Source organism: Salvelinus namaycush, chromosome 26, assembly GCF_016432855.1.
Source record: "Salvelinus namaycush isolate Seneca chromosome 26, SaNama_1.0, whole genome shotgun sequence".
NCBI classification, from domain to species: Eukaryota; Metazoa; Chordata; class Actinopteri; order Salmoniformes; family Salmonidae; genus Salvelinus; species Salvelinus namaycush.
This window is the reverse complement of record NC_052332.1, coordinates 15,791,648-15,818,552: the sequence shown is the minus strand read 5'-3', so window position 1 is coordinate 15,818,552 and position 26,905 is coordinate 15,791,648. Positions and strand designations below refer to the sequence as shown.

The following is a 26,905-nucleotide window of genomic DNA, read 5'->3' as shown; positions in this document are numbered from 1 at the left end:
GCGTCCTGTCAAAGAGAAGAGAAAGAGGCAAGGGTGGGACGCCGGGGATGGAGTGCATGAAATTACCAATATTTGGACATTGTAATTTCAAACCGATTATCGCTGGTGTGAACGAACGAATTCCAGGTAAAATGGGTTGGACGTTTTTTTATTTTATTCTAATGTTGCTTGCTTGTTGTAGCTAGGTCATTAGCTAGTTAGTTAACTTCATCGAGCCAGCAGTGTCTCTGATAATTAGCTAGCTAACGTTACAATGTAACAGTATCGAAACAATACACCACACGTATCTAGCTAACTAACGTTAATTAACTAACGTTAGCTAACCTAATAGAAAATAAATTACCTTTGTCTTTGCTCTCTTTGATTTCGTCAGCTAGCTAACGCTAGCTAAGTCAGCTAGCTAACGTTACTTGAGGAGCAAACGTTAGCTAGTTGTCATAATTTCCAGTTGGGACACGTAACAAATGTTTATAGCTATAGCGTCGTTGGTTATACGCTATAGCGTCAGCTCCCGTAGTTCCGAATGGCATAACGTTATAATGACAGATGGTTTTGTTTTCTTTAGGCAGTGGCATTTTATAACAACTTAATCTCAGTTTTACTCAATTTATCTTGTCCGTCAGTGCACTGCCAGTGACTTGTGTGTTGTGATCCATTATACGCCAACCAACCTTCGTTATTGCCATAAGTAATGTAACCATATGTCTAATGTAACCATACTAAACGTAACATATCATACTAATTTGTGACTGACCGCCTCGATTCGGTCTGACGTTGCAAAATGTATCATTTTTGTTTTTTACATTGGATAAATGTAGATACTCCGAACTAGAAGATGCTAAATCATACACAGCAGTTGAGGAACAATGGGGAAAGTAATTTTGCTTTAAATGTTGATAAACTTGTAACCCCACTTTTGATTAAATGGCCCAGCACACCTACTGGAGAGCTCTTCTTTGTCTACACCCATTCAGCATGGTTCACACCCTCTTAAACCTTAGTCCCACCCATCTCTTTAAGGATTCACATGTGAGGCCATGTGCTAAACAGAGTGAGTAGTTTAGTAAACAACCAAAGATTTCAAAACTAAAAGTAGTAGCCTACAATAAGGATAAAGTAAAAATACACTTTATCTAGTCCTTGGCCTATATCCTAATCTGATTTTGGTGCAGGTCATGTTGTTATTCACATTACCGTTACTGTAAACACACACTATATCAAATAAGATGTGTGTTTATTTGTCACATGCACAGGAAACAGAAAGTGTAAACAGTACAGTGAAATAGTTACTTGCATAGTAGCAATATCAAAAACAGAAAGTGTCCAGATAAATATTTTATAAATATTTTAATTATTAGATGGATACCTGACACACTTGTCTAAATTGATGGGTCATGTGGACGAAATGCTATAACCACCCCCCCCAGCAACATCTGTAATCAACCCCAGACACACCTGGCTAATTTGATGGGTTATGTAAACATCTGATGAAGTGGAGTCTTTTATTTAGACATGTAGCTAGCTAGCTAAACAATGAACTGGCATCATCCAAACTCCTCCTACTATCAATACAAACATTGTCATGGCTGTAGTATGAATCTGCAGGTAGCTAAAGAGTTAACCAACTAGGTTCATTGTCAGCTAGCTAACATTAGGCTGTAACTAGCAATACAAATTAATTTCTGACTCAAATAATATCACTGCACAGATCATACACGTAATGTATGCTAGCGAGCCAGCAAGCTAACATTCGCTAACTAGCGAACAGTATGCTTTAACTTGCAAAGAAAAATACTTTTTGACAAAATTAGAAATGTATATTGTCTGAAAATGTAGCTAGACTCTTACCCGAATACATGGATAGCAGACTGGAACCATTTAACTCTGTTTTGTTTGTAGCTACATCTTGTTAGGCCAGCGTTGTCAAGTCACTCCAGTTCACACTGACCGCGGTGTGTGCAGAAAGTAGACCACCACTTTTTCCAACTGATCTGTCGATAGTGCCTGCTAAATTCAGGGCATCAATGTTGTTGAGAAAGGTAGCAAAACTTTTTTTGTAGTTCTCGATGGCTAACGTTATGTCTTTCAAAACAGTGCGGTAGATAGGACTATTAACACATACTGAGCAGCTCTCGTTATAGACAGAAGCACGCTACATGGCAGACCAATCCAAACTCATCTCCCGGCAGGTCCAGCCCATCCATTATCTTAGCCAGTCATGGCTAGCGGGAAAGTTCCTGTCTTTTTCCATGGCTAAACCAACTAGGCTCATAATTTAACAACTTTATTTGTATTTACGGATGGAGTACAAGTTTGTTATTAAAGCACATGCAAGTTCACATGTTCCAGAAGGCATTTCTGCACCCCCAAAAAACGCTTTTTGATTTAAAAAAATACATGTTTACACGCAAATGCCTCTCCTGTGAAGTAATGACGTGCGCCATATGCCTAGTTTCCTGAAACGAGTCACATTTGACTGCCCCGTATTTACATTTACAATGTTACGTCTAGTCTGAGTCCAGGCTGGCCAGGCAGCACTCTAATTAGGGCATGGTTTTTAGGAGCAAGATGAGGAATTTGAGGCTAGTCTCTCTATTGCCTATCTAATGTATGATTTTATTCTCTCTCTGTTTATACATTGAAAGAGTGCAGCTTAAATATATTGTGGAGCAGCAAATGTAGGCCTATTCTCTATATAAGCATGGACAGTGAATCATGTTCTGGGTTTTGTGACAGCATTCCTTATGCATTCCTCCTCTTCTGTGATGCTCAGCTCGGGTGTTCTTGATATGATAGGGTACCTGTCAGGAGCCATCTGGTGCCGTAAATAATGGTGCAGATGGCCTCTTAGAAGACAGCAGTGTTTTGAAAACCTGGCGCATATTGATTTGAGGTTCATTTGTGGGATTCAGCAGTGTTACCAGCAGTTGTTACCATCCTGTGTGAGAGACCCGAGTTGTACTCAAACAATGCTCACTTAGTCTAACTGGTAGTCATCAACCAACATGATTGTATCATTCAGCTGATCTCCAACAATTTCCCCCCCATACAACCCTTTGTCCTCTACACCTCTCTCTACTCTCTAGTTATCAGCATTGTTTCCTGGTGATTGTGTCGAAAGCCTGTCCGTTCTCCAGCCTCAGCAGCACCAATCTATATAGGCCTAGTACAAACCATACTATGCATAGTCCTCGCTCACTTCCTCCAGTAACTATCTGGTCTGATTTAGTATTGGCTTTAATTAGGTCAATAGGAAATTACAGTAGTCACTTTGCCCCTACCTACATGTACAAATGACCTCGACTAACCTGTATTCCCGAACATTGACTCGGTACCAGCACCCAATGTATATAGCCTTGTTATGTAATTTTATTGTTACTTTATTTTTTACTTTAGTTTATTTTGTAAATATTTTCTTATTTCGTGGAACTGCATTGCTTGTAAGTAAGCATTTCACGCTAAGGTCTACACCTGTTGTTCAGCGCATGTGACAAATACAATTTGAGTTGAGTAAGCCATGCTCAGTGGGGATCCAAAGACTCAAGACTAAGCTCAGCTGACTTTTACCCATTCAGTGGCTCACTCAAGGTTAGGCTCGATCATTAGAATCTGGCTCGCCCTGGGCCTGTCCACTTATTGCATTAGCATCAAATTAGATTTGAATCATAGGCAACTGATTCAAGTTGTAGGCTAAGAGTGCATTAAGAAAGCTTTAAATTATAGGCTATTTCAGATCAGTCAAATTTGTTTCTCCTTTTTAATTTTTTTTTTTATGGGCGAAGCTATTTAAGATGTGGACTTGAAACAACAGAAATACATCTGCTGACTGACTGCCCTACCATTTGAAATTCCTGAGTTGGCTGTACGTGTTTCGTTGTGTGTGTGACTAAATGTGAAATGAGGGAGTATATCCTATTCTCACACACAGCTGAGTTAAGAGTTGGTGGAAACTTCTAGCTGCTAGTGGCTATTACCATGTCGTCCCATCCCCCTCTCCTCTTGAAGTCCAGAATTCCAGCTAGGTTATGTTAGGATTTCGTAGTCTGTTATTGTCCGGTCCATCTTCAGGGAAGAATGTCTACCCTGACCCCCTGGTACTAATATCATGAAGCTCACCATGGCCAGTCTGATGTTTATTTACTGTATTTTAGGCTAGGCCTATGTATTTATTTTTTAAATATATTTTTTTAAATGGCAAGATTCTTCTGGTAGTGGTTGTAAATAATTTAGCATAATGCTTCACTCTACAGAAGGATCTAGATTAGGTCATTTCGTCACCACTGCCACTCATTCTGTGTCTGACTGGTCTTGTTGGGTTGTTTCAAGTAAGCCTTTCTAGAAACTGTCTGATTCAGTGTGGTGTTGATGTCTACTAGCCTCTTGTTTGAACATGATGCGCTAGAAGGATTTTCCCTGTTACTGGATGCCCCATCCCAGCCAGTGATCCATGTTGGTCGGCTGCTGTCTCAGGTGTGTCTCCAGACGTCTTTGTTTTGTCTGTCCGGTGTGTCTCCAGGCGTCTTTGTTTTGTCTGCTGTACAAACGGGTCAAGTTCAAAGACAAGGGGGCTGAGGAGAGGAAATGTTTAGTAGTGGTCATAATTGTCAAGATTTATCTTGTTATATAAATGGACTGACCTGTGAATGGGGGACTTAGACTTCATCAGGCAGGCAATATGTGATTCATTCTAGGTGATGGCGAGTAGCCTGTTCAATTTGAATAATCAGTCTTCAAGAAGAGGGTCGCCATCTCAGACATAGGTCGACATGTAGTAGAATACTTCCAAAGGCCAGCTACTGTACTGAAAGTGAAATGTTATGACTAAAGTGAGGGATTTTTCTCATTGTCTGGGCACCGTTATAGGCCTGCACACAAATGCTCCTCATGCCTTTTTAAGGCAAGGCCCAGTCAGCCTGCCCAGACCACAGTTACTGCTGCCGCAGTTCAACCGCCTCATGATGATGTGATGAGAGAGGCAGCTAGCTACATGCTTGAGACGTCCAATCACACGCTTTGCTTTGTGTGCTTTCAAACCTGCATCCAATGACCGTTCTCACCATGTGGTCTGTGTTTGTGTCTGAGAAGGAGGTAGTGCTGGCTGGCGTTTGAACATAAATAGACCGCAGCACGGGAGAATTGTAGTCATTTAGTCGCTACTCCAGATTAGAGAGCAACTCCTTAGCTAATACCTAGCCTCTAGATCACAGACCATGTCTTCTCCCAAGAAAACTACTACCACAGGCATCAGGTAACTAACATGATTTTCAAAAGGCAATCTAGGCTAATTGAGTGTTCTTGCAATAGATTTAAAACTAATGATTTACAAACTAGTATTTAGAGGGGCTGCATCCTATAACACTTGTAGTTTTTAGGCTAAGTGTTTGTCAGTCTTGTTCTTTAGTATTTATAGTAGCTGTACGAGGTTGTTGACTGAGGTTAATTATGGTGCAAAAATATGACATTGTTTTTCCTCTGACTAAGAAACAAGAAACCCTCTGATACATGCATGTGTTACCGCATCGTCCTGTTATTAACTCATCCTGCGTGCTTGTGTGTTATTATTCCACACAGACTGCGCTGTAAATGTCCGAGAAACCGAGAGCCCAGTATGAGGAAAGCAACCAGGCCAGTGGCAGGTGTCTCCAAAGCCACAGCCGCAGTCACCAAGGCCCAGACCGTTGAGAAAGTCAAGCCTGAGGGCGCCGCCACCACCATGGGCACAGCCGGCAAGAATACAGCCAAGACCTCTGCCACCGCGCCACTGTCTAAGGTACAAATGCAGAAGGCAAAAGCGAGCACTGGCTTCATACTGCAACGACAACCATGGAAGCCCCTTTTATCTTTATAAGTCCAATAGCTGGTATGATAACTGTCATGTTTCTCTTTGGCCAGGCGAAGAGCAATGATGACCTGCCATCAGTAACAACAGTAGGCAGTGGAGCCTCTGCTGGGAGCAGCACTATTCCCAAGGTGAAGAAGACTAGCTCGGTCCACTCTTCAAACTCCTCCACTACAGGTACCAGCAACCCAGAGGGCAAGACAAAGACCAACTCAGGTACATCATCAACACATAGAGCTACTTACAGACTATGCTCTGTTTGTGATTAGCTCTGACCCATATAAAAATGCCAACTTCTTGACCTTCAATAATGTACTGTATTGTACTCCTCAGGCAAGCGTGGGACCTCCTCCGTGGTAAAGGAGCTTGGTTCATCCCGGGAGGGACTGCGGGAACGCTCCAGAACTTGCACCACCAGCAGGAAGCTCTCCGGATCCTCCGATGCCTTGTCACCGCCCAAGAGAGTCCGTTGCCGGACTTTGACTGAGTCTGAGTCCCGTATGAGCAAGTCCAAGTCGAACGGGCAGCTCAGCAATAAGACGGTCCTGGAGAGCAGGGTGAAGGACCTGCTGGGCCTGGCCAAGAGCAAAGACGTGGAGATCCTCCACCTGCGCACAGAGCTCCGGGGCATCCGTGTCCAGCTAGGCCTGCCCGAGGAGGAGGAAGAGGATGGGGGGAGCAGAGCCAGAGAGGAAGGCGAGGGAGAGGAGACTGCTGAGGCTAAGCCTCCACAGGACCTGGAGAAAGAAGCCCCTACTCCGCTCATCTCTGCAGACGTGGAATCCACCCTGCTCTTGCTACAGGACCAGAACCAGGGGATCCGCGGAGAGCTGAACATGCTGAAGAGTGAGAACCGCATGTTGAAGGACCGGCTCAACGCCCTGGGTTTCTCCCTGGAGCAGAGGCTGGACAGCCCCCTAAAGACCCTGCAAGGCCCCTGCCTTAGCTCGGATCCTCCCCCAGCCCGCGATGGCAGTGATGGAGATGGAGGGTGCCCACGGGCCTCTTTATTACAGGGGGTCTCCCCACACAGCTCTGCCTGCGGCTCTACTGAAGACCTTCTTGACCCCCGGTGTGCCATCTCCCCTGAGGCGGCTGACAGCGAATGCAGCGAAGCCTACCAGCCAATCACCTCCAGCGATGATGCCCTGGATGCCCCCTCTGGTTCTGCCTCTGCCTACGGCTCCTCCTCCGAGTCAGAGGGCGGGCCACCGACTCACGGCGAGTGCTCCCGAAGAGGCAGCAGCGGCAACACCAGCGAGGTGTCGGTGGCCTGTCTAACGGAGCGCATTCACCAGATGGAGGAGAACCAGCACTGCACCTCTGAGGAGCTCCAGGCCACACTACAGGAGTTGGCGGACCTGCAGCAGATCACCCAGGAACTAAGTACAGAGAACGAGCGACTGGGCGAGGAGCGGACCATCCTGGTGGATTCCCTGTGCCAGCAGGGTGACCGGCTGGAGCTTTACTGCCGGCAGATGGACTACTTCCGGGGCCTGCTGGATGAGCACCGCGTGGCGTACGCCCCGGCCGACGAGGAGGACACTAAGAGCGGCCGCTACCTGGAACTGGAGCGCCGCTATGTGGACCTGACGCAGGGCGCCCACTTCGAGAGGGAGCAGCTGCTGGGGGTGCAGCAGCACCTGAGTGGGGCGCTGAAAATGGCCGAGCAGGACAACGCCGAGGCCCAGGGCCTCATCTCAGCGCTGAAGGAGCGGGTGCACATGGCAGAGCGGCAGGCTGATATGGAGCGCAGGGAAAGAGCGATGGCGGCCGCGGAGCTGGAGGCCATGAGGGAGGCGGCTGGGGGGGAGCAGGCGGAGCTGGCTCGGTGCAGAGTCCAGCTGGAGCAGGAGAGGCAGAGGGTGGCTGAGCTCTACTCCATCCACAACGCCGGGGACAAGACGGACATCCGCCACCTGCTGGAGAGCGAGAGGAGGGACAAGGAGAGGGCAGAGGCTGAGTCTGTTCAGCTGCAGGAGGACCTGGACCACACCCACGACGAGGCCGCCAGGCTACAGGACGGCATCCGCAAGGTCACACATTCTCATAGTTAAAACGCTTTCCATTCAGATTCTCCATCAGTCCGGGATATTTTTTACGTGTTAGTATTTCTCCCAATTCATATCCTCGTATGTTTATGACACGTGTGCTCATACATACATCTATGTATCTCCCATTCTCCCGTCAGCTGGAGGAGGACTTCCGTGCGTTCCGTGGCGAGGTGCAGAAGCAGTTGGCTGAGCAGAAGCGGGCCCTGGCCCAGCAGTGTTCTGAGCTGGAGGAAAGGGACACAGAGGTCTCTGACATGAAGGAGACCATTTTTGAGCTGGAGGACGAGGTGGAGCAACACCGAGCCCTCAAACTCCACGACAACCTCATGATCACAGACCTGGAGAGTGAGTGGTGGATGGACGCTAGGTTACATCCCCAAATGGTACCCTACCCTATTCCGTTTGTAGTGCACTACTTTTGACCAAGGCCAACAGGGTTCTGGTCAAAATTTGTGAACTATTTAGGGAATAGGGTGCTATTTGGGATGTGGTAGCTCTCAGGTAAATGGACTAGGGATAAACCTGATGTGTGACCACAAGGTGGGGACACGGGACCATTATAACACAGCCAAGTAAGCCAGTTTATCCCATCTCCATTCATTTAATCATTAATCATTTTTCTTTCAGACTCCGTCAAAAAACTACAGGACCAAAAACATGACATGGAGCGTGAGATCAAGATTCTGCATCGAAAGCTACGGGTAATTTGGGGAAGCGGGAGGAATACTGTCCTGTGCCTCATCCATATCGGAGTTAAATGTTGCTCTTGTATGGAACATAACATGAAGATATTTAACACAGTTGTAATAAACATGGGTGTGAAGGCCCTTAGGGTTAGCCCATGGCTGCATCCCTACTCCCTATATAGTGCACTACTTTTGACCAGGGCCCATAGGGACCCATGTGATGTGTGTCCATATGTGTTCACACCTCCCCTTGCAGGAGGAGTCTATGGAGTGGCGTCAGTTCCAGGCCGACCTGCAGACGGCGGTGGTCATCGCCAACGACATCAAGTCCGAGGCTCAGGAGGAGATCGGGGACCTGCGGCGCCGCCTACTGGACACACAGGAGAAGAACGAGAAGATGAGCAAAGAGCTGGAGGAGCTCAAGAAGTATGTGGTCTTTGTTGTTGTTGCGTGTGTGTGTTCCAATCTCCCTGTGTCAAAGATATTGACCATCTGTTATGTCTCTAAAGGCAGGATGAAGAGAGGGGCAGGGTGTATAACTACATGAATGCAGTTGAGAGGGACCTAGCTGCCCTGAGGCAGGGCATGGGTCTCAGCCGACTCTCCTCTACCTCCTCTGAGCCCTCTCCAACCGTTAAGACCCTCATCAAAAACTTTGACAACGCCTCCACTGCAGGCCCAGTCCCAACCTCCCCCACAGCAGCCGTGCCAGCAGTTACCACGATGGTTGCCCGTACACCCCTCAGCCCCAGTCCTCTGAAAACCCCACCCGCTGCTGCTATCTCTCCCATACAGGTAAGAAAAACACCCCATGGTAGACCAGTAGCCCATAAACAGCATTCTGAACCAGGTCACCAGGCAGCACAGGTCACCCCTGAGAAGGAGGAAGCTGTAGGTCTCTAACCCCATCCTGATTGGTTTGTTAGATGTCAGCCCCTCTATCGTTCCTTTCATGTTGTTCCCCTGCCTCAGTCCTGTCTTTGTAGAACTACTGAGAATTCCAGACCCATGCAAGACCTGATGGGACTTCCTGAAGGTTTCTACCCTAACAGTCAAGATGTCCTCTTCAAGTTAACTTGGAATTTATGCTCTGAATAGGTGGCACATGACCATTATGTGACAAAACAGGATGTTTGTGTGTCAAGTCGGGTTGGATGGAGGATGAGGAAGGGTGATTCTTGAACATTAACATTTTAACGTCTAATGGGTTCAGTTTAATGTCTTGGCCAACCTTTGGTTAGAACAGGCCCAGAGGCATTTTAACCATCACAAGACCAGTGAATTAAGGCAGGCTTTCAGTGCTACCACTGCAGCATGTTGTTTGAGTGAAGTTCCTGTGTTGGTTGCCAGTGCCAGCTATGTTAGCCTTGCTCATTCTAAGGCCCTGAGTGTCAAGTCCAGTCTAAGTCTGACCTTATGGGGAATAGAGCATCTGAAAGCTCTAGATATCATTGGCACCATAGATCGGTCTCCACAGAAATAGAGCCACGTGTCTTGAATTAGGCATACTCCTTTTACAGGCTAAGTTTAGGGTTAGTGCAATTGATTGATTTTTTTTCTTGTAGGCTACATGTTCACAATTATAATCTGGCTTCTAAAAAGAAGCCTTAAACCAAAATACCTTTGGTTGGTCTTCATATTGCCACCACCAAAGTGTAAATCAACATACACAGGGAGCCTATTCACTCAATCACTCTGTCCCCGAGACCAGTGAAAATGTAACATCGTTCATTTGGATCGGTGGGTTCTGTCTGTCTGGCGCGCAGCCTATCTTTTCAGTGAATCGGAAGGTCGCTGCCTGCGTTATTTTTGGTTCAAGCTATAGGAAAATCGCTTCCGTGAAACTAAGCTCTGTATGGCAGACAGACGATGGTCATGAAACATTAATTTACCCTGCAGAGTTTATTTTGAGAGCGGTCAATATAGCAGGCGCCTGGGAGATGCCCGTCCCTCACTCGCGTTTTAATGAATCAGGCCTGAGTGGTCGGATATATTGTCTGTCTAGGTTGGTGTAGAATAAATTAAGCGCTTTACAACATGAGGATATTTTTTGATTATACAATGATGGTACAAAACATAAGGAACACCTAAGGCTGTTACGGTGTCCGTATTACCACCAGTCACGAGTCATGACCGCAGTCAAATTCCACATGACCATTGAGTCACGGTAACTAGGCTTCTCGGAAACTGCACTCTGATGCCGCTGATGGTCAATAGTAACATACCATACTTGCTAACGGCCGTCTCTAATGACCGGTACTCAGTGCTTTATTGTCCCTCTAAATCACTCTGACGCAAATGCAATCGAAAATCTAAACAAACAGTTCATGAGAGGTTTGAAATTCAGAGTTTGAGCACAATAGGATCACCTGTTGCCCAGTGAGAGCCAGCTCTGCATAGCTGGTTGATACATGGAATTAAATAAGTGTTCCTATAAGCCCATGTTGCGCAACATTTCTATAGGCTATGCATTTGCGTGAGAACAGTTTTGATGGCCTCTATTAAAAAGAGGATGATTCCATCAGCTTTCTTAGTCTAGGCCTGCTATATTTGTTTCTCAACTTTCCTAATATTAAGCACATTGCTTTGCTTTCTAACCGGGTAACCTACCTGGCTGGCATGAAAATGAACCACGGGAAACGAGTCCGCCATTCGCTATTCAAGTGCGTACTGTTGATTATTTTTCCCCTGTTCCATGGTGCATGATAATGGCCCATTTCTAAATAAAAAATGATTTCACACATACACTACATGGCCAGAAGTATGTGGACATAGATTTATGGATTAACAGGGGTATAAAATCAAGCATACAGCCATGCAATCTCAATAGACAAACATTGGCAGTAGAATGGCCCGTATTAAAGGGCTCAGTGACTTTCAACGTGGCACTGTCATAGGATGCCACCTTTCCAACAAGTCAGTTGGTCCAATTTTTGCCCTACTAGAGCTTCCCCAGTCAACTGTAAGTGCTGTTATTGTGAAGTGGAAACGTATAGGAGCAATAACGACTCAGCCACGAAGTTGTAGGCCACACAAGCTCACAGAACGAGACTGCCGAGTGCTGAAGCACGTAGCGCATAAAAATTGTCTGTCTTCGGTTGCAACACTCACCACCAAGATCCAAACTGCCTCTGGATGAAATGTTAGTGCAAGAACTGTTCGTCGGGAGCTTAATGATCACCATGCGCAATGCAAAGCGTCGGCTGGAGTGGTGTAAAGCTTGTCACCATTGGACTTTGGCGCTGTGGAAATGTGTTCTCTGGAGTGATGAATCACACTTCACCATCTGTCAGTCCGATGGATGAATCTAGATTTGGCGGATGCCAGGAGAACGCTACCTGCCTGAATGCATAGTGCCGACTGTAAAGTTTGGTGCAAGAGGAATAATGGTGTGGGGCTGTTTTTCATGGTTTGGGCTAGGCTCCTTAGTTCCAGTGGCTCGAAATCTTAACGCTGCAGCATACACTGACATTTTAGACGATTCTGTGCTTCCAACTTTGTGGCAACAGTTTTGTGAAGGCCCTTTCCTGTTTCAGAATAACAATGACCCAGTGCACAAAGCGAGGTCCATACAGAAATGGTTTGTTGATTGGTCTGGATGAACTTGACTGGCCTGCAAAGAGCCCTGACCTCAACCCCAGGAAGAGTATCTGCTGCTTTTACAACAGGCAATGGGGATCGTAATAAAATACCAAATACCCATCGAACACCTTTGGGATGAATTGGAACGCCGACTGTGAGTGAGCCAGGCCTAATCGCCCAACATCAATGCCCGACCTCACTAATGCTCTTGTGGCTGAATGGAAGCAAGTCCCTGCAGCAATGTTCCAACAGCTAGTGGAAAGCCTTCCCAGAAGAGTGGAGGCTGTTAGAGCAGCAAAGGGCAACCCAATGACCATGATTTTGGAATGAGATGTTTGACGAGCTGGTGTCTACATACCTTTGGCCATATAGTGTATTATTTAGTATATGTAAAGACAATATTTAAATTGAGAATAGTCTGATGGGTGAGAATATTATCACTTGTGAATGATGCCCAGAGTGTGCAATCAATTTTTTTATCATAGTTTCATGCATCATGTAGCATATGTTTTGCTAAGGTTTGTATCGCAACTAAAGTTGCTCCAAACGTAGCCTAAAGGCCTAGGACCCCTGGAACATAGTTGGAGAGCCCATAGACTACAGAGCCTAGTTAAGTGTTTATTTTTGTGGGAGGTTCTAAAATAATGTAAAGAACAGGTTAAATTGAGGAAAGTCTGATGTGTGAGAATATTATCAAGTGCTTGTCAAATTTTGAATGAGAGACTGATGGAGTGTGTGCAGCCTGCGCAAGAAACAGAGCAGAGTGCTTGCTCTGAGAGTAGCCTCATGCAACCTTAGGCTATATGTTTTGATCTCTAATACATTCTAATGTTTTTATCACAACTGAAGTTGCATGAATAACTCAATGAATCATATAGGAGGACATGTTTCTTTTGTTAACCGCTCAACACAGAATACCCGCCCACTCCCTCGGAAATCGTTTGGGGAAAAATATCCTTTCTATGTTATTCAGCTATGTTCAATTGTATTATTATTATAAAATAATGCCACAGGAATTATAAGCAAATCTTACCTGCTTATGTGAACTAGTGTAGCCCACCGACATATGGCATAGCCAGGTCAGGACCTAACATAAGGACGACTCAGAATATGCTATTCTGTTCTTCTGAAATGGGCCACATTTTCTTCACATCATAATGTTTCTTTAGACCTGCCTAAAATAAATAATGATTTATTTTGATTGTGTAGGCTATATTATACTGAACAAAAATATAAATGCAACATGAAACAATTTCAACGATATTACTGAGTTACAGTTCATATAAAGAAATCAGTCAATTGAAATAAATTCATTAGGCACTAATCTATGGATTTCACATGACAGACCCCCTCACTGGGGAGCCAGGCCCAGCCAATTATAATTAGTTTTTCCCCACAAAAGGGCTTTGTTACAGACAGAAATACTCCTCAGTTTCATCAGGCTCCCGAGTGGCGCAGCAGTCTAAGGCACAGCATCTCAGTGAAAGAGGAATCTCGGTGAAAGAGGCGTCACTGCAGTCCCTGATTCGACTCCAGGCTGCATCATATCCGGCCGTGATTGGGAGTCCCGTAGGGCGGTGCACAATTGGCCCAGCATCGTCTGGGTTTGGCCGGGGTAGGCTTCTTAACTGACTTGCCTAGTTAAATAATGGTTACACATCAACTGTCCAGGTGGCTGGTCTCAGACGATACCACAGGTGAAGAAGCCGGATGTGGAGTTCCTGGGCTGGCGTGGTTACACATGGTCTGCGGTTGTGAGGCCGGTTGGAAGTACTGCCAAATTCTTTAAAATTACATTGAAGGTGGCTTATGGTAGAGAAATTAACATTCAATTCTCTGGCATTCCTGCAGTCAGCATGCCAATTGCACGCTCCCTAAAAACTTGAGACATCTGTGGCATTGTGTTGTGTGACATAATGGGGTTTGTTCATTTATTGTCCCCTGCACAAGGTGCAACTGTGTAAGGATCATGCTGTTTAATGAGCTTCTTGGTATGATTCTTGGCAAAGGAGAAATGTTCACTAACAGGGATGTAAACACATTTGTGGGATCTTTTATTTCAGCTCATGAAACATGGGACCAACACTTTACATGCTACGTTTATATTTTTCTTCAGTATAAATGGAACATCTACATTTTAAAAAAGTATAATAAATCCAAAGGTCTACAGCAGTGGCTTGTCGGCTATGCGTGGAAGCCGGAGATGCTAAACATGTTTATGTTAATTGGCAGTCAATTACCGGCAGTTATTTGCATGACAATCACCGGCTGTCATGACCCCCACAGCCCTAGAAAACCTGCTCTTTCCATGACAGACTGACCAGGTGAAAGCTTTAATCCCTTATTGATGTCACTTGTTAAATCCACTTCAGTCAGTGTAGATGAAGGGGAGGAGAGAGTGAAAGAAGGATTTGTATGTCTTGAGATGTGTATGTGTGCCATTCAGATGGTGAATGGGCAAGACAAAATATTTGTTTGGATGGGGTATGGAAATAGGTGACAGGCGCACCAGCTTGAGTGTGTCAAGAACTGCAACGCTGCTGAGTTTTACACGCTCAACAGTTTCCCGTGTGTATCAAGAATGATCCACCACCCAAGGACATCCAGCCAACTTGACACCATTGTGGAAACATGGGCCAGCATCTTTGTGGAATGCTTTCGACACCTTGTAGAGTCCATGCCTTGACGACTTGAGGCTGTTCTGAGGGCAAAAGGGGGTGAAGCTCAATGTTAGGAAGGTGATCCTAATGTTTTGTACACTGTGTATATTACACAGATATCCAAACTGCACTTTTGTGGAGTTCTTAGTAACTCATAGGAAAAATCTAAATAGACTAATGTCCCTCAGAATTATTTTCAGAAGTTATGTTAAAAATAATAAATGTTGGATGTATTTAAGGTCAAACTTGGTAGTTATTAGGCTGATGTCTCCTTTTCTATATTTGTGTCGTGTTTCATCATTGGTTTGATTATTTGTGCCAAGTCAGTAATTGCAGGCCTCCTGGAATAGAATGAGTAGTGCAGTGAGTCAGAGAGGACAAAGCAGTGCAGGGGCGTCAAACATCTGGCCCACGGGTAGTTTTGAGTAATAAATCCTATAGTTTCTTGACTGTCCAGCTCGCTAATAATCACCGAAATCAAAGCTAGACAGTCAGAGGGCATCGGAAATTCCAAAAACGATGGATAGAGGATCTTTTTTTTTTTGTGCAAATTTTGACGGCGAGGAAATCTAACCAATTTTCAGTCCTGCCATCCGGACCTCGTTGAAGACCCAATGCGGCCCCCGGGGCAAAATGAGTTTAATGCCCCTGAAATAGAGGGAAACAGGCTCAAGTCACTCTGGAAGTGGAAGCACTGTGACCTTCATCCTTTTCCACTACACCATGAGTTATCCTAGCCTAGTCCCATCTGTTTAGCCTTTGTCTTGCCAACTCCATCGCTGTCATTGCAAAGCCAACCATATTTGGCGTGACGAGGAGTTGGCATGACAGCACAAACAACATGGATGGCGCTCAGGTTAGCGTTATTGCGCTGTGGCTCAAACTAAGCACCAACATCATTACATAATTATGGTACACTTCACCTTAATTAACAAACCCCAAAGTTTACTGATCATTTATAATTAGTAGGTTTTGTTAACTTTTTTTAATTTATTTTTTTTACACTTTGTTGTGGTTTTCATATAAGCCCTTGGACTTTCAACAACTGCACTCTTTTAAAAAGAAATATATATATATATATTTTTTTTTATCTCTATCACTTTTCTTTGGTGCGACTAAAATATTAGGAAGTTCATTACTTTGAGTAGTTCAGCTATGCTGTCCTCATTTAATGAAGAATATTGCTGTAAATGCTACTGTGTGTGTCTAATTCTCCTCTGTTGCTGTGTTAGAGGCACACTGCGTCAACCCCCAAACCCCTGTCCTCCATGGTGGATAAAAGGTCCAGCTACACAGACCTCAATATGCCAGGTGGGTACAACAGTCTTCATTCATATCAACTATATTCTGTTGGACAACTGTTATTACTCCAATTAGTCGACTGGTCGATTGTTTGGTCAGTAGGCTGTTGGTCGAGCAAGATACATTTTTTTGTCGAGCAGTAGCAAATATATAGTACCAGTCAAAGGTTTGTACACCTACTAATTTCAAGGGTTTTTCTTTATTTTTACTATTTTCTACATTGTAGAACAATAGTGAAGACATCAAAACTATGAAATAACACACATGGAATCATGTAGTAACCAAAAAAGTGTTAAACAAATCAAAATATATTTGAGATTCTTCAAAGTAGCCACCCTTTGCCTTAATGACAGCTTTGCACACTCTTGGCATTCTCTCAACCAGCTTCATGAGGAATGCTTTTCCAACAGTCTTGAAGTTCCCACATATGCTGAGCACTTGTTGGCTGCTTTTCCTTCACTCTGCGGTCCAACTCATCCCAAACCATCTCAATTGGGTTGAGGTCAGGTGATTGTGGAGGCCAAGTCATCTGATGCAGCACTCCATCACTCTCCTTGGTCAAATAGTCCGTACACAGCCTGGAGGTGTGTTTTGGGTCATTGTCCTGTAGAAAAACAAATGATAGTGGGACTAAGCGCAAACCAGATGGGATGACGTATCGCTGCAAAATGCTGTGGTAGCAATGTTGGTAAAGGCTGCCTTTTTTAAAATTCTAAATAAGTCACAGACAGTGTCACCAGCAACGCACCATCACACCACCTCCGCCATGCTTCATGGTGGGAACCACACATGCAGAGATCATCCGTTCACCTGCTCTGTGGTTAGAACCAAAAATCTCTAATTTGGACTCATCAGACCAAAGGACAGATTTCCACCGGTCTAATGTTCATTGCTCGTGTTTCTTGGCCCAAGCAAGTCTCTTCTTATTATTGGAGTCCTTTAGTAGTGGTTTCTTTGCAGTAATTTTGACCATGAAGGCCTGATTCACACAGTCTCCTCTGAACAGTTGATGTTGAGATGTGTCTGTTACTTGAACTCTGTGAAGCATTTATCTGGGCTAAAATCTGAGGTTGATAACTGTAATGAACGTATCCTCTGCAGCAGAGGTAACTCTGGGTCTTCCATTCCTGTGGCGGTCCTCATGAGAGCCAGTTTCATCATAGCGCTTGATGGTTTTTGCGACTGCACTTGTCAAGAAATTTGAAAATTTCTTCATTTTCCATATTGACTGACCTTCATGTCTCAAAGTAATGATGGACTGTCATTTCTCTTTGCTTATTTGAGCTGTTCTTGCCATAATATGGACTTGGTCTTTTACCAAATAGGGCTATCTTATGTATACCAACCCTACCTTGTCACAACACAACTGATTGGCTCAAACGCATTAAGAAGGAAAGAAATTCCACAAATTAACTTTTAACAAGGCACACCTGTTAATTGAAATGCATTCCAGGTGACTACCTCATGAAGCTGGTTGAGAGAATGCCAAGAGTGTGCAAAGCTGTCTACATGATTCCAGGATTCCATATGTGTTATTTCATAGTTTTGATGCCTTCACTGTTATTCTACAATGTAGAAAATAGTCCAAATAAAAACTCTTAAATGACTAGGTGTGTCAACTTTTGAAAATTGGCCTACCTGAATAGCCTACAGCACAAATAGTCTACAGCCGTGTCTGTCCCAAGCTCACTGGTGCAGGAAACTCTGAGGCCCAGAATATTTTATACAATGTTGCAAGATTGCTGGAGTCAGCTTCAGGCCTGACCCAAGTTAATAGGTGATATAATGTTTCAAGTTCATCACAGACAGGCCATGTGTAGCCAATGTGATTTGTAGGATGTTAATTTTTATCAGGATATGTTCTACCTGTGGCTGCAATGTTTTTATTTGTTGGCTTTATGTAGGCATTTTTTACATAGTTGGCAAATAAGTTACTTTTTAGGTTTATCATTTTAATATAGATTTGGATAGAGTTCTGATTAACCACATTACAATGATTTTGAGATATGAAGACGTTATTATAAATGAAATGAAATAACTGTTCCACGAAAATGTTCATTTGAAAACCATAACTGGCACGCAGATCGGTAGAAATGGTAAGATAAATTGGCATTCCACATGAGAAAGGTTGCCGACTCCTGTAGCCTATTACCGGCAACTTCAGGAGAGTAACGGCAGAATCTCTGAAACCCAGCATGTGCGTTTTTAATTGTTTCTTCTGGTTATCTTGATCTCTGGCTCTCTTGAATCATTTGTGTTCTATTTCTTCAAACAGTGTGCTTAAAGCATCAGACAAGCTCAATGCATATAGTTGATTTCATTAAAACACAGGGTGTTTTTAATAAAAAATTGAATTGTAATATTTTGACTAATTTGATTGGTCGAAAGAACAGACGACTACGATTTCGGGCAATCACATGACACTTTAGTCATTTAGTAGATGCTCTTCTCCACTTAGTCAGGGCATTCAACTAGTTTAGTAGGTTTCCTCACTGTGCCGTGACATCTCAGGCGAAGAACCCCACAAGACTGCCGTCTAGGAGGTATCGCTTGGACAGTGGTGGTTGTAACGTTAGGGCAGTGTGTAGCAGACAGGTAGGGGATTGGATAACTCCGACCCACCAGGACTGTGCGATTGACCTCTATCTTGAGTGTCAGGTGTAATAATGGCAGAAGCCCCCCCATCAGCCCCAGACCCTTAATACTCTTTCATTTTAAAATGAGGTTCATATAGCAGGCAGCCCTCAGTGGGGAGGCCACAGGCACAGACAACAGGGCTTGGTGAAAATGGCATCCTATTCCCTGTATAGTGCATCACTAATGACCAGAGCCCTATAGGCCCTGGTCAAAAGTAGTGCATTTAATAGGGTGCCATTTGTGCTGCGGACCAGGAGAAATAGGAGTGTGCCACGGTGGATTTAGCCCCCCGTTCACACGCTAATTTAGAGCCACCGCTGCTAGCTCAGCTCACACTGTTTTTCCACTAAGCTTGGCACAAAAGCAGCCCACTGCTTTTGTATTTCGGGAAAAAGTCTGCTTGCATTAACGGGTATTAATGAAGGTTTTAACTTGGGCTCTGAAGTTAGATTATTTTACTGGTAGGGCTCTTAGTTCCCCTATGGGTTCATTTAGAGTAATGGGGACTGATGTGTGTTCTCCATCCCCAACAGCAGATCACCTGTTCCGGGCCTCCTCTGGGACCCGCACCCCCTCTGCCCTTCAGAGGGTCCCCAACATGGACTCCTCCTCCAAGTCCCTCTCAGGTGTGTGTTTACGCCACCATATGTACCTGTGTCAGAGGCTGTAAACATAAATCTGTGCCTGTGTGCTCCAAATGACCTGATTGCGGCTTGATAGTTAAAGTAATATGATTGTGGTACTGATGACACTGTGTTAAGCTACTACTGAAACGGTGACCTGTGTCCCCAGTGTCTCGCAGGAGCAGTGAGGAGCTGAAGAGAGACATGTCTTCCTTAGAGAACACCTCCTCCCCCGCAGCCTCCTCCCCCACCGCCTCAGTCCCCCCTTCCACAAGGGGACGCTTACGGTATGTACCCTCTCGCTCTCTCTCTCCGTCTGTGTGCGTCAGTATCTGTGTAGCGTGCGCGTCACTATCTGTTTGTGTGTGCGTCTGTGTCCCATGGCTCCTCTGCCCTGTAGATGAACAAATAAGTAGATGAGCAAAGTGACAGATTGATTGTCCAGTCTAACAGAGGGACGCAGGGGGCGAAATGGAAATGCCAGGTAATTCGGGAGGCGTTGACTGGAAATCTAATTGGCTGCAACCTGATAACCATATATTGACCGCTGACAACACACACTGCTCTGAATGGCTGAGGGGCTCGACTGAAAGGACAAATTTTCTCCTTTCACTATCTCCCTCTCGTTCCTGAGCTCCATCTCTGTATTCCCCTCTCTCTGAATAATTCAATCTCATGGAGGGATTCTATTGTTCACCATCTTGACATGCTAGTTGGTGAATGCAGGGGGCTGGGAGAGTATAGTTGCATAGGATGAAAGTTCTTTTGTTTTTCAATGTCCCCCCTGACGTGTTGTAGATGATCATCTTTTGAAAGAGACACGATGAGACTGTTTCCTGGACACAGATAAAGCCCGGTGCTGGACAAAAAAAATAAAGCTCAATGGAGAATCTCCATTAGAAAATGCATTTTAGTCCAAGATCAGGCTTACTCTGTGTCTGTAAAACACCCCTTTGTGTGCTCTTTCATTTCTTCTGTGTGTCCATAGGGAGGGGAGAAAAGACGCCCTGTCTGCACTGGCCAGGGAGTACGGGGGATCCAAGAGGAACGCCCTGCTCAAGTGGTGCCAGAAGAAGACTGAAGGATACCAGGTACTAACTAACAGGGTGGGGAATGGGTCGAGAGTACAGGCTGCCATAAGACACACACGCGTGCATGCACACCCCAACTAGCGCACCGTACTTACTCCATCCCATTGGACAATGCTTTGGTTTCTCAACCGGTTTAGATGCAGGAAAGAATATCAGATCATTACCGTTACTCTGTTTTGATCAATAGAGCCATTGCCTTATTCGCTTACTCCAATAGCTGCAAACACAGACGGTAAACGCTGTGTTTCCTTCCTGTTCGTTTCCAATCAGAGCCCCTTCTTACTCCTTCCAGGCTTTTAAGATGTTTACCCACCAGGAAGCATTAAGGACTGCCCTGTGTAGTTACCATGGTAGCAGTTAGGCTTTACCCTCTCCAGGAAGTGTGCTAGACTTCACCGACGTCCCGGCCCTTCCTCTGCCCTCTCTCTCCCTTTCGCTGAATCTCTCCACGGCATGGGCTGGGGCACGTTGGTACAAATGGGCATTTTGTGCTACAACAGAGACTACAGTTGTGGCCAAATGTTTTGAGAATGACACAAATATAAATCTTCACAAAGTCTGCTGCCTCAGTTTGTATGATGGCAATTTGCGTATACTCCAGAATGTTATGAAGAGTGATCAGATGAATTGCAATTAATTGCAAAGTCCCTCTTTGCCATGCAAATGAACTGAATCCCCCAAAAAAACATTTCCACTGCATTCCAGCCCTGCCACAAAAGGACCAGCTGACATCATGTCAGTGATTCTCTCATTAACACAGGTGTGAGTGTTGACGAGGACAAGGCTGGAGATCACTCTGTCATGCTGATTGAGTTCGAATAACAGACTGGAAGCTTCAAAAGGAGGGTGGTGCTTGGAATCATTGTTCTTCCTCTGTCAACCATGGTTACATGCAAGGAAACACGTGCCGTCATCATTACTTTGCACAAAAAGGGCTTCACAGGCAAGAATATTGCTGCCAGTAAGATTGCACCTAAATCAACCATTTATCGGATCATCAAGAACTTCAAGGAGAGTGGTTCAATTGTTGTAAAGAAGGCTTCAGGGCACCCAAGAAAGTCCAGCAAGCGCCAGGACCGTCTCCTAAAGTTGATTCAGCTGCGGGATCGGGGCACCACCAGTATAGAGCTTGCTCAGGAATGGCAGCAGGCAGATGTGAGTGCATCTGCACACAGTGAGGCGAATACTTTTGGAGGATGGCCTGGTGTCAAGAAGGGCAACAAAGAAGCCACTTCTCTCCAGGAAAAACATCAGGGACAAATGGATATTCTGCAAAAGGTACAGGGATTGGACTGCTGAGGACTGGGTAAAGTCATTTTCTCTGAGTCCCCTTTTCCGATTGTTTGGGGCATCCGGAAAAAAGCTTGTCCGGAGAAGACAAGGTGAGCGCTACCATCAGTCCTGTGTCATGCCAACAGTAACGCATCCTGAGACCATTCATGTGTGGGGTTGCTTCTCAGCCAAGGGAGTGGGCTCACACAATTTTGCCCAAGAACACAGCCATGAATAAAGAATGGTACCAACACATCCTCCGAGAGCAACTTCTCCCAACCATCCAGGAACAGTTTGGTGACAAACAATGCCTTTTCCAGCATGATGGAGCACATTGCCACTAGGCCAAAGTGATTACTAAGTGGCTCGGGGAACAAAACAATGATATTTTGTCGATGGCCAGGAAACTCCCCAGACCTTAATCCCATTGAGAACTTGTGGTCAATCCTCAAGAGGCGGGTGGACAAACAAAAACCCACAAATTCTGACAAACTCCAAGAATTGATTATGCAAGAATGGGCTGCCATCAGTTAGGATGTGGCCCAGAAGTTAATTGACAGCATGCCAGGATGGATTGCAGAGGTCTTGAAAAAGAAGGGTCAACACTGCAAATATTGACTCTTTGTATCAACTTCATGTAATTGTCAATAAAAGCCTTTGACACTTATGAAATGCCTGTAATTATACTTCAGTGTTCCATAGTAACATCTGACAAAAATATCTAATGACACTGAAGCAGCAAACTTTGTGAAAATTATTTTGTCCACGACTGTATAAACCTCTTTTTTTTGGGCGGGCCCTACGGAGTTGCCGACGAGTTCTTAGCTGTTCAGTCTGGGAAATGGAATGACAAGGCCTTTGCTACAATGCTAAATAGCCTCTCTAGTTTGTAGTTTGTATTTTCTATTGGTCCCCCCAAACAGTGTTCTCTCTTGTTCTCTTTTATATATACGGTATATAGGCCTATGTGGCATTGTTTTCATGAGGCCCATAGTTAATGTGTTCATTACCCGTGCTCTGTTGCTGCTCGGAGTGCTTCGTGCCAGTTGACTCACTCACTGCCATGCTCACTGTAAACACACTGCTACCAGCCAAGCCTTTCCTAACGTAGCTCAGCCCTGTTTTTCCACAGATTATACTTTAATGCTCTCTGCTGGGATCCTCCTGTCGCTTGAACTCTACTATGCATCGTTGCTTCATATACTCCTCTGGTAAAGGGGATGCATAGAGAATACATACCTTTTTGTGTGGGGGAAGGTTCCGAGGAAAAGACGAGTTGGAAAAGCTACGCAACCAGTGTGACTCACCATAGTGCGTGACTAGAGTGCCTTTGTCCGCAGCATGTGTAGTCCTGGTTAACACCAATGAGACGGGTGCTGTGATCCCAGAGAGCCAGTGAATTGGGTTCCCACAGAGAGCAGTGACGCCTATTGGCTGAGTAAGCAGGCACCCCCTTCCTCTTCCATGCTCCACACTGCGGTATCCCTTGTGTAATGGCGCCCTGGTATCTGTACCATTTTCTTCTCCCCATGTCCCTTGACACGCAACATCTCTGATAACTGACACAGGTTCCCTGTGACCCTTAGAAGACATGTGAGGGCTGTTTTGCTGTAGACAGGGCTGCGTCCCAAATGGCACCCTATTCCCTATATCGTGCACTACTTTTGACCAGGGCTCATTGGGCACGCAGAAGGGGGTGCGGAAGGTTGAAGTCAAACTCTCTCGCTCGAGTGCAAGGCAGTATGAAGAAACACGAGTGTGCTAAAACATGTTCCTTCTTCCACTTCCCTTGAAAGACACAGTTTGCGTAATCTACGGTTGTTGCTGGTGGTTTGGGATGACATGGTCAAACATAAGGATAGCCTATGGCTGTGGTTTTATTGATCCCTTACTGATATGCTCCTTCTCTGCAGAACATTGACATCACCAACTTCAGCAGCAGCTGGAACGACGGGCTGGCCTTCTGTGCTGTTCTCCACACCTACCTGCCTGCCCACATCCCCTACCTGGAGCTCTCCAGCCAGGACAAGGTGAGATGGAGGCTCCCACTGTCAACTAAGGCAGTCATGGTGGAGTCCCTGGACACAGATTAAGTCTAATCGTGGACTTAAAAGCATTTTCAATGGATATTCTCCATTGAGCTTGCTTTATAGTCCATAGCTAGGCTTAATCTGTGTCCAGGAATCCGCCCCGACGAGTGTTTGGAAATTTGTGTTATGTACGCACTTTGTTGTTCGTTCATCAAAAACGTTTATTTTCTCACTTTTCTTTCAGAAGGAGAATTTCACACTGGCTTTCCAGGCCGCGGAAAGTGTCGGGATCAAGTCCACGTTGGTAGGTGTCCAAGCTAAAAGGAACCCAAGACGGCTCCACCATTTGAACGAAAGGATATTTGACTACCACTAAAAGCGTAGAATGAAATGAGTGAGATGCTTTATTTGAGAGGGGTGAGAGAGACATTCCATGTAACTTCCTCCCCTTTGTAAGGCTTGACTGGGCAACAGAAAGACGGGGCTGATGTATAGTTGCACCTACAGCAGCAATGCACACCAACGTCACATAGTTTGGCCGGCTGTAGCCTGTGAGGCCTTAAAAGATGTGTTCATGTCAATAGCAAGCAGCTCCAGTTTATTTAGGAGCGGTGTCACACCAAGGCCAGTTGACTTCATCGTAACAAGAGACAGGCTGGGTGACCCACTGTTTTCCCCAATACACACTCCAGAGAGCCGACAGAGGGGGAGGAGATTTGCTATTAAAACAAAAGACACGCTCTCTGTGTTCTTGACAATTATATGACCATTTAGATATTAAGTAGAGGCAGGAACACCTCTCAATCTTTCTCTGGTGGAAAGTATTGTGACTTCTTACTCTTAGGCCAAACGAGGAGTGCTTGCTTATTCCTCACCATCTCTTACTCAGAGAATATTCTGCACGTACAATTTGCAGCGAAAGAAACTATGCAGTGTGTTAAGCATTTTTATTGCAACCCATATTATCTCTCTCTGACTCACTCTCTCAGGACATTGGAGAGATGGTGTACACAGAGAGGCCTGACTGGCAGAGTGTGATGACCTACGTCACGGCCATCTACAAGTACTTTGAGACGTGACCCGTCTTCAAGCCTGAACACCTCGCTGCCCCGCACACCCCAGACCACATTTCGAGCCAGGGCTGTCATCACAACACTGGACAACCTTAGAGCAACATCAGCTAATGCTACCTGCAAAGACTTCTGGGACCCTGAGTTCTACATTTTAAGCGCTATCGCTTAACTCCATCCAATATGTTCCATGTGTACGCTGCAATGTTCTACAAATTCTTGGCTTGGGACGCTCATGTGGTTTCTCAGCTAGACTGAAACCCTCGAAGACTATGCTATGGATAGACCGAGGCCCTGGGTATTGGACAATGTGTTGACCAAGCCCCCATCTGTCGTTCAACTTCCCTTGGATCAGTGACTTCCTGTATACTCAAGTCTTTTGACCTCTTGACTCCAGCCCTATGTGAACTCTGCGCTGTCTGCAGTAGCCTATAATAACACCATGATCACCTCCAACACTACACTTCAAGTTAGGTAGTACATGTTTAGCGAGCTGAAAAATAATGTGGGTATGGCTTTTGGATTTGGAATACTGCAGAGAACAGGACAGCGTTTTAAAAATTGTTTTGCCCATTTTGTCCGAGCAATGACTTTAATGGTAAGTGTGCCTTACCTGATAGAGGGTCCAGCTTAACTGTCACGGTAGGTGTTGTGTACTGTTTTAGCCCGATGCTTTGCTGTGATATAGATATATATATATTCCAAAGAGATAATGTACAGGTTTGGCAGATGAAGATATCTTGATCTTCACAATAATCAGTGCCATGTTAGTCTCTTGTTTGTCATAATTGGCCAATACAATAAGCATTGACCATTAGTAACAGAAGTCAATTGCATTGAAGTCTTTTACACCATTTACATTTTGTTATTTTTCTCAGTCTAGCAGTCTGTTGTGTCAACTCTACGAAACTGATGGTTGGCCATCATGGCCAGTCTCTGGGTGTATAGTGAGGTCAGTTGCCCTGTAGCACACCAATCCATAAATAGGCTGAACAACACAGGGAGCTGACCTGATAAGCTAACAGTTTTGTCATTACGGTAAAGGCACCCCTTACTGTTCCACAAATCCTCACTGATTTCAAAGCACAACGAGGGGAGGGGAGGCTCTTTACTCAAATGGAATGTGTTTAAACCTTCATCAATGCCATGAAAAACACTTTGAAGGTTTCAAAGGGTGATTCCTCATGAAACCAGGACAAGAAAATAGACTGATTTTGGGGATTTTCATGACATGTAATCCATAGAATGGTCCTTTGGAGGAATGATTGTTGACATACATTTGGAAAGTATTAAGACCCCTTCACTTTTTACACATTTTGTTACGTTACAGCCTTATTCTAAAATTGATTTAAATAGTTATTTTTTTCTACACACAATATTCCATAATTACAAAGCAAAAACTGGTTTTGTAGAAATTTTTGCGAATTTATTAAAAATAAAAACTAATCACATTTACAGAAGTATTCAGACCTTTACTCAGTACTTTGTTGAAGCACGTTTGGCAGCGATTACAGCCTTGAATCTTCTTGTGTATGACTACAAGCTTGGCACACCTGTATTTGGGGAGTTTCTCCCATTCTTCTCTGCAGATCCTCTCAAGCTCTGTCAAGTTGGATGGGGAGCATCGCTGCCCAGCTATTTTCAGGTCTGTCCAGAGATGTTCGATCGCTCTGGCTGGGCCATCAAATGACATTCAGAGACTTGTCCCAAAGCCTCGATTACAATCCTGTCTCGGAGCTCTACGGACAATTCCCTCGACCTCATGGCTTGGTGTTTGCTCTGACATGCACTGTCAACTGTGGGACCTTAAATTGTGTCCCTTTCCAAATCATGTCCCATCAATTTAATTTACCACAGATGGACTCCAATCAAGTTGTAGAAACATCTCAAGGATAATCAATGGAAACAGGATGCACCTGAGCTTAATTTCGAGTCTCATAGCAAAGGGTCTGAATACTTATGTAAAAGAAGGTATTTCTGTTTTATTTTTTTTGATAAATTAGCAAAAATGTCTAAACTTGTTTTCGCTTTGTCATTATGGGGTAATTGTGTGTAGATT

The 26,905-nt window shown here is 44.8% G+C and overlaps 1 protein-coding gene across 1 annotated transcript; it reads left to right on the top strand.

Annotated features, from left to right (window-relative positions):
• The first annotated feature begins 20 nt into the window (after positions 1 to 20).
• On the top strand, positions 21 to 26,174 carry LOC120021826 (cytospin-A-like). Its single transcript, XM_038965677.1, has 15 exons — positions 21 to 126; positions 5,572 to 5,770; positions 5,893 to 6,055; positions 6,173 to 7,875; positions 8,031 to 8,238; positions 8,521 to 8,594; positions 8,836 to 9,005; positions 9,089 to 9,374; positions 16,054 to 16,132; positions 19,294 to 19,386; positions 19,553 to 19,670; positions 20,372 to 20,474; positions 23,660 to 23,776; positions 24,021 to 24,080; positions 24,766 to 26,174. Exons 2-15 carry the CDS (start codon positions 5,609 to 5,611, stop codon positions 24,853 to 24,855), a joined length of 3,426 nt encoding a protein of 1,141 aa, XP_038821605.1. The 5' UTR covers positions 21 to 126; positions 5,572 to 5,608; the 3' UTR covers positions 24,856 to 26,174.
• The last annotated feature ends 731 nt before the right edge of the window (positions 26,175 to 26,905 follow it).

Coding starts and splice junctions, on each gene's coding strand:
- LOC120021826 (XM_038965677.1), top strand. CDS start 5,609: ATGAGGAAAGCAACCAGGCCAGTGGCAGGTGTCTCCAAAGCCACAGCC. Junction 6,056..6,172: donor CAAGACAAAGACCAACTCAG/GTACATCATCAA, acceptor TGTACTCCTCAG/GCAAGCGTGGGACCTCCTCC. Junction 9,375..16,053: donor CTGCTATCTCTCCCATACAG/GTAAGAAAAACA, acceptor TTGCTGTGTTAG/AGGCACACTGCGTCAACCCC.